The following is a 13,147-nucleotide window of genomic DNA, read 5'->3' as shown; positions in this document are numbered from 1 at the left end:
CTGCCGTGGGGGGGTGGGGGCTGTCCCCGGGACCCCCCAGGCTGCCCCTGGTAGTACCTGAGCTGCCTCTGGCCCTCCAGGACCACCCCCCACCGCCCCCCCATCTCCCTGGAGCCCCTTGGGGCTGCCTCTGCCCCCTCCCGACACCCCCCCTGCTCCTCGGGACCCCTTGGGGCTGCTTCTGCCCCCTCCCGACCCCCCCCCCCTGCTCCTCGGGACCCCCTGGGGCTGCTTCTGCCCCCTCCCGACCCCCTCCCCTGCTCCTCGGGACCCCTTGGGGCTGCTTCTGCCCCCCTCCCGACACCCCCCGGCTCCTCGGGACCCCCTGAGCTGTCTCTGGCTCCCCAGGACCCTCCTCGGAACCCCCCGGGGCTGCCTCTCCCCCCCCCGACCCCCCCGCTGCTCCTCGGGACCCCCTGCCCCGCTGCCCAGGCCCCCCGGGGCTGAACTCTGGGACTCCCCGAGACCACGAGCCTGCGCCCGGTACCCCCGGAGGCGGCTCCCCGTGATCCCCCCGCCCCGGGCAGCCCCGTCCCCCCGGGGCAGCGTCGGGTCGCTCCCCCCCGCCGCTGCCCGCCCCCCCCATCACTTCCGCCGCCGACCGGCGCCGCCGCGGCCATGGGGCGCTGAGGCGGCGGCAGCGGCGCGGCAGCGGCAGCGGGGCCGCAGCGGCCCCCGGTACCGGGCACCGGCCCCCGGCCCCGGCCGCCCGCTCCCCATGGGCTGCGGGGCCGCGGGCCATGGAGCGGTGCGCGGCCCGCCGGGCCCCAGGTGAGCGGCGCGGGGCGGGGCCCCCGGTAGGCCCCGGTAGGCCCCGGTGGGCCCCGGTGCGGCCGTTGCCTCGGCAACGCGGCGGGGCGGGGCGGGAGGGCCCGGGCCGGGGCACCGGCAGCGCGGGATGGGGCCGCCGGGGCGCGCCGCGGCCCCGCAGCCATGACGGTGCCCCGGGAGATGCCCGAGAAGTGGGCGCGGGTCCGAGCCCCCGGCGGGGCGGGTGGGTGCGGGGCGGGCGGACCCGGGGGCCGGGCCGGGGGGCAGGAACTGGGGGTGCTGGGCTGGAGGGGGCTGGGGGTGCAGGGATCCAGGGCTGGAGGTTTGGGGGTGCAGGGATCCAGGGCTGGGGGTGCAGGGATCCAGGGCTGGAGGTTTGGGGGTGCAGGGATCCAGGGCTGGGGGGCAGGGATCCAGGGCTGGAGGTTTGGGGGTGCAGGGATCCAGGGCTGGGGGGCAGGGATCCAGGGCTGGAGGTTTGGGGGTGCAGGGATCCAGGGCTGGGGGGCCAGGGGTGCAGATAAGCAAAGCTGGGGGACTGGGGGTGCAGGTTAGAAGGCTGGGGGTGCAGGAACTGGGGGTGCTGAGCTGGAGGGGGCTGGGGGTGCAGCTATCCAGGACTGAGGGCCTGGGGGTGCAGAGAAGCAAATCTGAGGGTCTGGGAGTGCAGCTAAACAGGGCTGGAGTTCTTGGGGTGCAAACGAGGAGACTGGGGGTGCAGGAACTGGGGATTCTGGGGTAGGGGGCTGGGGGTGCAGATATCCAGAGCTGGGGGTCTGGGGGTCCAGGGCTGGAGGTCTGGAGGTGCAGGTATCCAGTTCTGAGGGTGCAGAGAAGCAAGGGTTGGGGTCTGGGGGTGCAGCTAAACAGGGCTGGGGGTCTGGGGGTGCAGATAGGAGCCAGGGGTTCTGGGATAGGGCTCTGGGGGTGCAGATATCCAGGGCTGGGGGTGCAGCTAAACAGGGCTGGGGGTCTTGGGTGCAAATGAGAAGACTGGGGGTGTAGGAACTGGAGGTGCTGGGGTTGGGGTCTGGGGGTGCAGATATCCAGGGCTGGGGGTGCAGGCTCTGCTGGTTCTGGGGCAGGGGGCTGGGGGTGCAGGACTGGGGATCTGGAGGTGTCTGTCAGTGAGGCTGGGGGTCAGGGGGTGCGGATAGGCAGTACCGGAGGGTCTGGGGGTGCAGAAGAAGAGGAGGGCTGGGGGTGCAACGCTGGGGCTCTGGGGGTGCAGATAAGTAGGTCTGGGGGTGCAGGGGTAGGGAGAGCACAGGGCCACACTACACAGCTGGGGGGCTTCCCTGTTCCCCTGGGGGGCTTTTGGGGTGCAGGAAGTGTGTCTGGGGGTGCAGGGGGGAGGTCTGGGTGTGCAGGCGGGGGTTTGGGGGCACAGGCAGGAGGTCTGAGGGTGCAGTAGGGAGGTCTAGGGGTGCAGGGGGAGGTCTGGGGGTGCAGTGGGAGGGTTTGGGGTGCAGTGGGGAGGTTTGGGGTGCAGGGGTGAGGTCTGGGGGTGCAGTAGGGAGGTCTGGGGGTGCAGTGGGGGGGTTTGGGGTGCAGTGGGGAGGTTTGGGGTGCAGGGGGGAGGTTTGGGGCGCGAGGCTGACGGGCCACGCGCTGTGTTGCAGAGGAGGAGAGGCGGGTGCGAGCCAACGCGCGGGAGTACAACGAGAAGTTCCAGTACGCGGTGAGTGGGGGGGTGAGTGGGGGGGCCGAGCCCCATCCCTCGCGGCCTCGTCCCACGGCTAGGGCAGATCTGGGGGGGCTGGGGCCTGCGTCACCCTCTGGGTCAGCGGAGGAGGGGGGGGCTTATGGCTAAAAATAGATGTTTGTCCCTGAGAGAATTGTGCTGACGAGCCATTAACACCAACAGAGCTCTGGGGCAGCTGGAGGGGGGGCACAGTGTGCTCACCAGCCCCCCCATCCTCTGCTGGGGCCCAAAACCCCCCAGCTCCGCCTCACCCCCGCCTGCTCCCCGATGTGGTTCTGTTTCTGGCTAATTAATGAGCTTCCGGAGCGCTGGGGGAGGGACAGCGCTCACCTTGGCCTCCCCCTCCATGCTGGAGGTTATTTGTGGCTGCTCCAGACGAGGCTCGGCCTTGCTGCGGGGTGGGGGGCCGGGGGTCTGTGTGTGGGGGGGGCGGGTGCTGCTGACCCGATGCTGCTGGTCCCTGGGGCGGAGGAATCCCCTCGGAGCAGGGGCAGGAGCCGGGGGGCCAGGCTGGTGTCCAGAGCTCCCAAATTAGGGGCGCAGTGAGCTGAAGCCCTGCCCCCAGAGCCGTGCTGGGGGGGCCACGGGGCCTCAACGATTTGTGACCCCCCCCTTCTCGCCCCAGAGCAACTGCATCAAGACCTCCAAGTACAACATTGTCACCTTCCTGCCCGTCAACCTCTTCGAGCAGTTCCAGGAAGTGGCCAACACCTATTTCCTCTTCCTCCTCATCCTGCAGGTGAGTGCTGGGGGGCCCGAGGAGGCAGATGCTCCCCCCCCCCTCCCCAAAGGTTGTTCTTCCCTGGCTGGGCAGCCGGGAGGGCTCAGGGCATGTCCCGCCCCGGGGGAGCGGTGGGTTTGGCACCCCCGAGCAGGGGTAGCGTGGGCCTGGGGCTGGCCTGGTCCCCTCTAACTGTCTCTCTCTGTCCCCAGCTGATCCCGCAGATCTCTTCGCTCTCCTGGTTCACCACCATCGTGCCTTTGGTTCTTGTCTTAACCATCACAGCTGTCAAAGATGCCACCGACGACTATGTGAGCGGTCTCCTGCGTACCTGGGCTGGCTGGGGGGGGGCTGTGACCCTGGTGCGGGCGTGTGGCACCCGGGGCTGTGGCGTTTGCAGGGGGAGGGACACAGGACCCCATCCCCAGAGGGGCTGACGCTGCCGTCTCTTCCCCTCCGCACCCAGTTCCGCCATAAAAGCGACAACCAGGTGAACAACCGGCAGTCTCAGGTGCTGATCAGCGGAGTGTGAGTGTCGTGGGGACAGGGTAGCTGGGGAGGGGACATGGGGCCCTGCGGGACAGGCAGGGGCAGGGCAGAAGCAACGCTGCCAACTCCTGCCTAACTCCCCTCCACTGTCCCTCTGCAGCCTCCGGCAGGAGCAATGGATGAACGTCCGTGTCGGGGACATCATCAAGTTGGAGAACAACCAGTTTGTGGCGGTGAGTGTGGCCCCGCCATGAGCGCGGTGCTGCGCCCGCTCTGCTCCCCTGCTCCTCCGTCACCTCCCAGGGGGAGACATCAGGGACTTTCCAGCTTGGACGTTGCATTGTGTCCAGGTTTGGGCACCTCAATCCGAGAGAGATCTCGAGGGGCTGGAGCGAGGGCAGAGGAGGGCAACGAGGCTGGGGAAGGGCTGGAGAATCAATCCTGTGAGGAGGCAGGGAAGGAGCTGGGAGTGTTCAGGGTGAGGAGGAGGAGGCTGAGGGGAGCCCTCATCCCTCTCTGCAGCTCCTGACGGGACATTGCAGAGAGGCTGGGGCTGGGCTCTGCTCCCAGGGGATCAGGGACAGGACAAGAGGGAACGGCTGGAAACTGCCACAGGGGAGGGTCAGGCTGGGCAGGGGGAGAAAATGTTTCACCAAAGAGTGGTCAGAGAGTGGAACAGGCTGCCCAGGGAGGGGGGAGTCCCCATCCCTGGGGGGGTTTCAGGGCCGTTGGGATGAGCTGTGGGGGGATGTGGGGTAGGGGAGAGCTCTGTAAAGTCGGGCTGAGGGTTGGACTCGCTGATCCCGAGGGGCTTTTCCAACCGGAATTATTCTGCGATTCTGTAAATCTCAGTTGGAAGAGACCCTGTAGATCCTCCTGTCCAACCATGAACCTCACCATGACCGTTCCCAACTCCACCAGATCCCTCAGTGCTGGGTCAACCTGACTGAGGTTGTAGTGTTTGAGCCGTTGTTTGAGCTCTGGGGATTTGGCTGCTGTGGGTGCTCCAGGTGATGGTGTCCAGGCCCAGGGTGCTGGCAGCACCCCGCTGAGGACACACAGCTCTGCAGAGCCAGGAGCTTCCCTGGGGAGGGTGTAAGGGAGCCCCAGTGTCAGTACAACCCTTCCTCTGTCTCTCCCGGCAGGCTGACCTCCTCCTCCTCTCCAGCAGCGAACCTCATGGGTTGTGCTACATAGAGACGGCGGAGCTGGACGGGTAGGTGCCCCCTGCCCGCCTCGCCTGGCAGGGGAAGGCAGGAGGGAGGAGTGAGAATGGGCAGGAGCTGCCAGGGGCCTGAAATCGGGGAGTATCTGTGAAGGCCCCTCCCTGCCCGGCCGTCTCCAACCCCACGCGTGGTCCCTTCTTGCCCGCAGAGAGACCAACATGAAGGTGCGACAGGCCATCCCCGTCACCTCGGAGCTGGGTGACACCAGCAAGCTGGCTCGGTTTGATGGTGAGTGCCTGCGACTGCTCCCCTACGATGGGGCAGACTCTGGGTTTCTTCCTCTGTCACCTGGTGTGGGTCCACCCTGGAGAGACCGGGACTGTCCACGCACTGATCCTGTGGCTTTAAGCAGAACTCTGGGGAGCTGGGGCTGGAGCTGGGAGTGCTGAATTGAGCTGGGAGCACTGGGCTTTGAGCCGGGAGCACTGGGCTGGAGCTGGGAGCACTGGGATGGATCTGAGAGCGCTGGGCTGGAGCTGGGAGCGCTGGGCTGGAGCTGGGAGCACTGGGCTGGAGCTGGGAGTGCTGATGGAGCTGGGAGTGCTGGGATGGAGCTGGGAGTGCTGAATTGAGCTGGGAGCACTGGGCTGGAGCTGGGAGCACTGGTATGGATCTGAGAGCACTGGAATGGAGCTGGGAGCGCTGGGCCGGAGCTGGGAGCGCTGGGCTGGAGCTGGGAGCACTGGGCTGGAGCTGGGAGTGCTGGGATGGAGCTGGGAGCGCTGATGGAGCTGGGAGTGCTGGGATGGGTCTGAGAACACTGGGATGGATCTGGGAGTGCTGGGATGGAGCTGGGAGCACTGGGATGGAGCTGAGAACACTGGGATGGAGCTGGCCACGTGGAGAAGGCACGTTACAGCCAAACCATCCCCTGCGCCCAGGCGAGGTGATCTGTGAACCCCCCAACAACAAACTGGACAAGTTTGGTGGGACGCTGTACTGGAAGGAGAACAAGTACCCCCTGAGCAACCAGAACATGCTGCTGCGGGGCTGCGTCCTGCGCAACACCGAGTGGTGCTTCGGCCTCGTCATCTTCGCAGGTGGGCTGGGGGCAGCTGCAGCCGCTGCCAGGAGGGGAGGGAGGGGAGGGACCCTGCTGATGCCCTTCCCTCTGCCCAGGGCCCGACACAAAACTGATGCAGAACAGCGGCCGGACCAAGTTCAAGCGGACGAGCATCGATCGGCTGATGAACACGCTGGTGCTCTGGGTACGCGGAAGGGAAATCCCGGGGAGCCCCGGCTCTGGCCCGGTTGGGGCTCTGATGTCCCCTCCTGTCCCCAGATCTTCGGGTTCCTGGTGTGCATGGGGGTGATCCTGGCCATCGGCAATGCCATCTGGGAGCACGAGGTGGGCGTCTGCTTCCAGATCTACCTGCCCTGGGACGAGGGGGTGCACAGTGCCTTCTTCTCCGGCTTCCTCTCCTTCTGGTCCTACATCATCATCCTCAACACTGTGGTGCCCATCTCGCTCTACGTGAGGTAGGGCAGGGGCCGAGGGGCTGGGCTGGGGGCGTGCGAGGGGCAGGCACCAGGAATTAGGGGTGTCCTCTGGGGTGGGGAGACGGGGATGGGGACCCAGGGGCAGCGCTGTGTGCGTGGGGTGGGCGCGGGCTGCTCTCTGGCGACGGGCCACGTCTGCCCTCGGGGATACCCCAAGACCTGAGACCCCACAGGTCCCTCGGGGCCCCCCCCCAGCTGTGTCTGTCTGGCTGCTCATCTCTCCCTGCCCTGGCTGCATGCTGGTTATTTTGCTCTGCTGTCCTGCAGCTCCCACGCTCCTGCACTGTCCCCTTCTCTCTCTCTTTTAATTTCTCTCTCTTTTCGTTCCCCAGCATGGGTTCTGTCACCCTTAGCCCCGAGGTAAGAACGTGTCGCCCCCACCCCTCCCACTAGCTCATTGCTGTCTGCCCTGGGGGCTGGGGAGGGGGTTCGGGGCGCGTAGATGTGAGAGATACCCGGGGAGCCCCGCGGGCTGCTCCCTCGGTGCCAGGCCCCACGTCCTCAGCCCTGGCTTGGCGGTGGCTGTCGGTAGGAGCCGGTGCGGGCCAGCCCTGGGAAAGGGCGCGGGAGCTGGCAAGCAGCGTGGGGGGCCCTGGGAGCCTTGGTGCCCCCCCTCCAGGCGCTTGGGGGTCTGGGGTTGGGCCTGTGTGTGTGCGTGTGCCCGTCGTCGCTGGCTCAGCGCAAGGTGTTGCCCTGCCCCGGTGACACCCGGCTGTCCCCTCCCCGCAGCGTGGAGGTGATCCGTCTCGGGCACAGCTACTTCATCAACTGGGACAAGAAGATGTACTGTGCCAAGCGCCGGACGCCAGCCGAGGCCCGGACCACCACCCTCAACGAGGAGCTGGGGCAGGTGGAGTACATCTTCTCCGACAAGACGGGCACCCTCACCCAGAACATCATGGTCTTCAGCAAGTGCTCCGTGAACGGGCACAGCTACGGTGAGCACAGGGTGCCCGGGGCGAGCCTGCTCCGGGGGGGTGGGTGCACCAGCTCCCTTCTTGCAGACCCTTCGGGGCCCTCGTGGCAGCTGGAGGGAGGAGGGGGCTCAGCAGTAGGGTTGTGGGGGGCTGCCGCTGCCCCGTGACCCTGGGTGGGGGTGTGGCTGGAGCAGCAGCGTTGGGTCCTTGTCCTGGTTAACTCCGTGCCCACAGGTGACGTGCAGGATGTGCTGGGTCACAAGGCGGAGCTGGGAGAGGTAAGGGTGCCGCGGGGCCGGGGCCGGGCTGTGCCGCGGGCCGCAGCGGGGTGACCCCGTCTCTGCCCCTGCCAGAGGCCGGAGCCCGTCGACTTCTCCTTCAACCCGCTGGCGGACCCTCGGTTCCAGTTCTGGGACCCCGGCCTGCTGGAAGCCGTCAAGCTGGGAGACCCCCACGTACACGAGTTCTTCCGCCTGCTCTCGCTCTGCCACACCGTCATGTCCGAGGAGAAGAGCGAAGGTGGGCACGGAGGGCAGGACCTGTGTCTGCGTGGCTCGGGGCACGGCGCTGGCCCTGACCCCCCCGTGCTGTCCCCAGGGGAGCTGTATTACAAAGCTCAGTCCCCGGATGAGGGAGCCCTGGTCACGGCTGCCAGAAACTTTGGTTTCGTGTTCCGGTCCCGCACGCCCAAGACTATCACGGTGCACGAGTTGGGTCGAGCCATCACCTACCAGCTGCTGGCCATCCTGGACTTCAACAACATCCGCAAGCGCATGTCTGTCATCGGTGAGGTCGTGGGGCGGGGAGGGCCGTGCTGGGGTCAGTGTGAGGTTCATGGTTGGACGAGATGATCTTCAAGGTTTTTTCCAACCGAGATGATTCTGTGGGCTGGGGTGTGGGGGCTCGGTGTTGAGGACCAGCCCCACGCTGACGTGACTTAGAGGCATCGTGGGGAGGGTGGCTGGGGGTTGGAGCGGGATTTTGCTCCTGCACCCCTGAACCAGGCAGCTTGTCCCCTGCTCCCCACAGTCCGCAGCCCCGAGGGCAAGATCCGCCTGTACTGCAAAGGTGCTGACACCATCCTGCTGGAACGCCTGCACCCTGTCAACCAGGACCTGACCAACGTCACCACCGACCACCTCAACGTGAGCGGGGCAGGGTCCTGCGGGCAGGGCCGGGAAGGGAGGAGGGGGCTGCCCAGAGCTCGTGCCCTGTCCTGGGTTGCGATCGGGGGATCTGGGGGCACCGCTGGGCTCTGCCTGGGCACCCAGCTCCGACTCCTCACAGGAATATGCTGGCGAGGGGCTGCGGACGCTGGTTTTGGCCTACAAAGACCTGGAGGAGAGCTACTACAAGGACTGGTCGGAGCGGCTGCACCGGGCCGGCAGCGCCGCCGAGGCCCGTGAGGATCGTCTGGCTCGGCTCTATGACGAGGTGGAGCACGATATGATGGTAGGTGGGCTGGGGGCACCGGGTGGGAGGCGTCTGGGGAGCAACCCCTGCTGATCTCCTGCCTGTTTGGGTCCTCCAGCTGCTCGGAGCCACGGCCATCGAGGACAAACTGCAGCAGGGGGTCCCTGAAACCATCGCCATCCTGACGCTGGCCAACATCAAGATCTGGGTGCTGACGGGGGACAAACAGGGTGAGGCATGGCGGGGGGGGGTCTGGGCTGGCTGGAGACGAGGCCGTTTGCGGGCAGGATCCCACCTGCCTGGGGGATGGTGGGACCTTGGCTCAGCCCCTGCTTTCCCATCCCTAGAAACGGCCGTGAACATCGGCTACTCCTGCAAGATGCTGACGGACGACATGACGGAGGTGTTTGTGGTCACCGGCCACACCGTGCTGGAGGTGCGGGAGGAGCTGAGGTGAGGGTCGGGGGGCAGGGCTGGGCGGGGGACGCTCACACAGCGCTGAGATGGGGCCCAGCTGCGCCTGGGGGAGCTGGAAGTGTCCTGAATCGGGGGCCCCTGACCCCTCTCCTCCTCCTCAGGAAAGCCCGGGAGAAGATGATGGATGCGTCGCGCTCCGTGGGCAACGGCTTCTCCTACCAGGAGAAACTCTCCTCCTCCAAGCTCACCTCCGTGCTGGAAGCCATCGCGGGTGAATACGCCCTGGTCATCAACGGACACAGCCTGGTAGGGAGCTGGGAGCGCCGGGCGGGACAGGGCACGGGGCCTGGCTGCGGGCCGGGCCCCCCACCCTCTCCCCGCTCTCCTCGCAGGCCCACGCGCTGGAGGCTGACATGGAGGTGGAGTTCCTGGAGACGGCGTGTGCCTGCAAGGCCGTCATCTGCTGCCGCGTCACGCCCTTGCAGAAAGCCCAGGTGGTGGAGCTGGTGAAGAAGTACAAGAAAGCTGTGACCTTGGCCATCGGGGACGGGGCCAACGACGTCAGCATGATCAAGAGTAAGTCCTGGGGAGCTGCAGGAGGGACAGGTCCCCGCTTGCAGCCTCTGTCCTTGCCCCTCTGTGCCTCTCGGGAACACAATCCCGCTTTGGGGGGCCACCCCCGGCCCCACTGTGCTCTCATCACTCCACGTGTCTCTTCCTTTCCCAGCTGCCCACATCGGGGTGGGCATCAGCGGGCAGGAGGGCATCCAGGCGGTGCTGGCCTCCGACTACTCCTTCTCCCAGTTCAAGTTCCTGCAGCGCCTGCTCCTGGTGCACGGGCGCTGGTCCTACCTACGCATGTGCAAGTTCCTCTGCTATTTCTTCTACAAGAACTTCGCCTTCACCATGGTCCACTTCTGGTTTGGTTTCTTCTGCGGCTTCTCGGCGCAGGTGCGTTGCTCGCTCCTCGCTTGCAGGAGGGTTTTGCCTGCGGGACCCCTCTACGTGCCCAGGGCTTCCTGGGGGGGCTTCATCCTGCACCGGCGGGCACAGCCTGGGATCCTTCCGGAGCACGGCAGCGTGTGGTGGGTGCGAGGGCACCCACGGGGTGGGGGCTGGTGGTGGCTCTCCCGTCTCCGCAGCTGTGGGGACGCGGGTGCCAGCTGGGGCACGGGGCAGGCAGGTCTGGTGTCCCCCTGAGCTCTCCATTCCCCGCAGACCGTGTACGACCAGTACTTCATCACGCTGTACAACATCGTCTACACGTCGCTGCCTGTGCTCGCCATGGGTGTCTTTGACCAGGTACGGTGGAGGAGGGGGGTTCCTGGGTGCTCAAGATGCTGGCCTGGCTCCGGTTTGGGAGAAGTGGCTGCTGGGTGCCCTTGTCCCTCTGCGGGAGGTGGCGGAGGACAGAGGTGCTCAGAGTGCCCCGTGTCCCCAGGACGTGCCGGAGCAGCGGAGCATGGAGTACCCCAAACTCTACGAGCCTGGGCAGCTGAACCTGCTCTTTAACAAGCGAGAGTTCTTCATCTGCATCGCTCAGGGCATCTACACCTCTGTCCTCATGTTCTTCATCCCCTACGGCGTGTTGGCCGACGCCACCCGTGACGATGGTGCCCAGCTGGCCGACTACCAGTCCTTCGCCGTCACCGTCGCCACCTCCCTCGTCATCGTGGTCAGCGTGCAGGTAGGGATGCGGCTGCTCGGCCCCTTGCCTCGTGCCAGGGCAGGGTCAGGCTGGCTCTGAGGAAGGATTTCTGTGCAGAAGGGGCTGTTGGGCGTTGGAATGGGCTGCCCAGGGCAGGGGGGAGTCCCCGGGATCCCTGGGGGGGTTGAAGAGTCGGGCTGAGCCAGCGCTGAGGGATCTGGGGGAGTTGGGAAGGGTCAGGGGGAGGGTCATGGTTGGGCTGGAGGAGCTTCAGGGGCTTTTCCAGCCCAGATGAGTCTGGGGTTCTAAACCCATCCTTTCACAAAGAGTGGGTGAAGGTTTGGGGCCCACCCTGCCCTCCGGCCGTGCTCAGAGCACCGCAGCCGCCCCTGAGCTCTGCCGCCTCTTTCCCCCTCTTCGCCAGATCGGGCTGGACACGGGTTTCTGGACGGCCATCAACCACTTCTTCATCTGGGGCAGCCTGGCCGCCTACTTCGCCATCCTCTTCACCATGCACAGCGACGGCCTCTTCCAGATGTTCCCCAACCAGTTCCGCTTCGTGGGTGAGTGCCGGGGGGGCTGAGCGATGCCCCCCCCCTACCCCAGCAGGCTGCTGCCCTGGCCGAGCCCTGCCTGAACTCGTGTTTCCCCCCACACCCCCCCCCCAGGTAACGCTCAGAACACGCTGGCCCAGCCCACGGTCTGGCTGACCATCGCCCTCACCACTGTGGTCTGTATCGTGCCCGTCGTGGCCTTTCGCTTCCTCAAACTGGACCTGAAACCTGAACTTTCGGACACGGTGAGAGCTCAAATGGCCCCCGGGGGGTTCCTCTTTCCTGCCAACGAGGCATTTCCGCAGGTTCCTGACGCTGTCCCCTTGTCCCCAGGTGCGCTACACTCAGCTGGTACGGAAGAAACAGAAAACCCAGCACCGGTGCATGCGACGCGTGGGGCGCGCGGGCTCGCGCCGCTCCGGCTACGCCTTCTCCCACCAGGAGGGTTTTGGGGAGCTCATCATGTCAGGGAAGAACATGCGGCTCAGCTCCCTGGCGCTGTCCGGCTTCAGCACCCGCCCCAGCGCCGGCTGGATCGAAACCCTGCGCAAGAAAAAAGGCAGCGAGGGCAGCACCGCCGGCAGCCCCAGCGCCGCGCCCGACAAAACGCTCAAGGTGTGAGGCTGGGGAGGGCGGGGAGGGAGGGGGGGTTGTGTCCCCTCTCAGGGCAGTTGGGGGCCTCCCCTTGCCCCCTTTTCTCTCGCCATGGCCCCGGGGAGGGCCCAAACCCCTCATGGGGAGGGGTCCCGGGGGGGGGGAGCAGAGGCCGTGTGGGCTGAGGTTTGGAGGAGTCTGGACTTGCAGTGTAACCAAAAAACAAAACAAAATCCTCTTCCCTGTCCCCGGGGTGGATGGACAGAAGGACGCTGTCCCCAGCAGTCCCCCCCCAGCCGCTCCTCCGTCAGTATTCACCCCCTCGGAGCGCAAATCCCCCATCACACGCGAATGTATCATGCCAGAGCCACCACCGCGGGCAGGCGTGGGGGCCCGGGGGGGGGGCCGTGACAGCGCCCTGCCTCCTCCTCCACTCCTCACCCACGTGTCTTCTTTTTATATAAAAAAACAAGAAAAAAAAAAAAAAAAACCCCAACACAAACCCCACAACAAATAGAAGGGAAAAAAAAAAAAAAAAAAAAAAAGGAAAAACCCTCCAAGTTTACAGAGCGACTTGTTTCTCTCGGTGTTGGCAGGGCTGGTTATGGAGAGAGCGTGGGGGGCAGGCGCTGGGGTTGAGGGGGGGGTCACTGTCCTCTGCTCCCCCCTCTCTGCTTTGGGGGGGCCGGGTGGGAAAGGGGAAGCGTTCCCCGGCTCCTTCCTGCTCTCTGCAGCAGCTCGGGCGTTTGCAGGCCGCCGTGATTCACTCCCACGCCAGGGTCTTGCACAACCCTCGGCCTCGGCTTCCTCCCTCCTCCTCCTCCTCCTCCCCGCCAGGCACCGGCCCCTCTTCCCCGGGGGGGTGCGGGTGGGCACCGTCCCCTCCCCGGCGGAGGGTCTCTGGGGGGTGTTGGGGTCCCGGGGCCGCTCTCTCCTTGATACCAAAGAGGAAACTGTTCAGGACGGGCTCTGGCGTGGGCCGGAGTCTATTTTTGGGGGTGTTTGGGGGTTATTTTGTGGTTTTGGGGGGGGTGGGTTGGGGGGGGCGCGCGGGGGCGAGGATCGGGGCGTCTAATTTATTACACGTTTCTATATTACGGAATTGTATCATTTTATGGGTCCACAGAGAAAAAAAAAACAAAAAACCCAAACCCAGCTTTTTTTATATATAAAAAGAAAAAAAAAAAAAAAG

The 13,147-nt window shown here is 65.8% G+C and overlaps 1 protein-coding gene across 2 annotated transcripts; it reads left to right on the top strand.

Annotated features, from left to right (window-relative positions):
- Positions 1-648: 648 nt before the first annotated feature.
- Positions 649-12,956, top strand: ATP8B2 (ATPase phospholipid transporting 8B2). 2 transcript variants are annotated; one of them, XM_074928810.1, is made up of 28 exons: positions 934-1,000; positions 1,292-1,315; positions 2,394-2,452; positions 3,102-3,215; positions 3,410-3,508; positions 3,664-3,725; positions 3,847-3,919; positions 4,832-4,902; positions 5,061-5,140; positions 5,794-5,952; positions 6,032-6,120; positions 6,195-6,391; positions 7,142-7,350; positions 7,564-7,607; positions 7,683-7,848; positions 7,927-8,115; positions 8,359-8,474; positions 8,617-8,781; positions 8,861-8,972; positions 9,090-9,195; positions 9,321-9,465; positions 9,552-9,735; positions 9,887-10,110; positions 10,378-10,461; positions 10,601-10,846; positions 11,232-11,370; positions 11,476-11,606; positions 11,695-12,956. In XM_074928810.1, the coding sequence occupies exons 1-28, from the start codon at positions 934-936 to the stop codon at positions 11,980-11,982; spliced, it is 3,642 nt and encodes a 1,213-aa protein (XP_074784911.1). In that variant the 3' UTR covers positions 11,983-12,956. The 2 variants fall into 2 exon arrangements, with proteins under 2 accessions (XP_074784912.1, XP_074784911.1); XM_074928811.1 differs by lacking the exons at positions 934-1,000; positions 1,292-1,315 and adding an exon at positions 649-771 and having other exon boundaries at positions 8,617-8,770; positions 8,847-8,972.
- The last annotated feature ends 191 nt before the right edge of the window (positions 12,957-13,147 follow it).

Source organism: Athene noctua, chromosome 29 (assembly GCF_965140245.1).
Source record: "Athene noctua chromosome 29, bAthNoc1.hap1.1, whole genome shotgun sequence".
Classification (NCBI taxonomy): domain Eukaryota; kingdom Metazoa; phylum Chordata; class Aves; order Strigiformes; family Strigidae; genus Athene; species Athene noctua.
This window is presented reverse-complemented; position numbering and strand designations above follow the sequence as displayed.

Excerpts from the sequence above, each read along its gene's own strand:
- ATP8B2 (XM_074928810.1), top strand. The coding sequence starts at position 934 with ATGACGGTGCCCCGGGAGATGCCCGAGAAGTGGGCGCGGGTCCGAGCC. Across the intron at positions 1,001-1,291 it reads CCCCGGCGGGGCGGGTGGGT|ATAAGCAAAGCTGGGGGACT; the intron begins GCGGGGCGGGCG and ends CCAGGGGTGCAG. Across the intron at positions 8,973-9,089 it reads GCTGACGGGGGACAAACAGG|AAACGGCCGTGAACATCGGC; the intron begins GTGAGGCATGGC and ends TCCCATCCCTAG.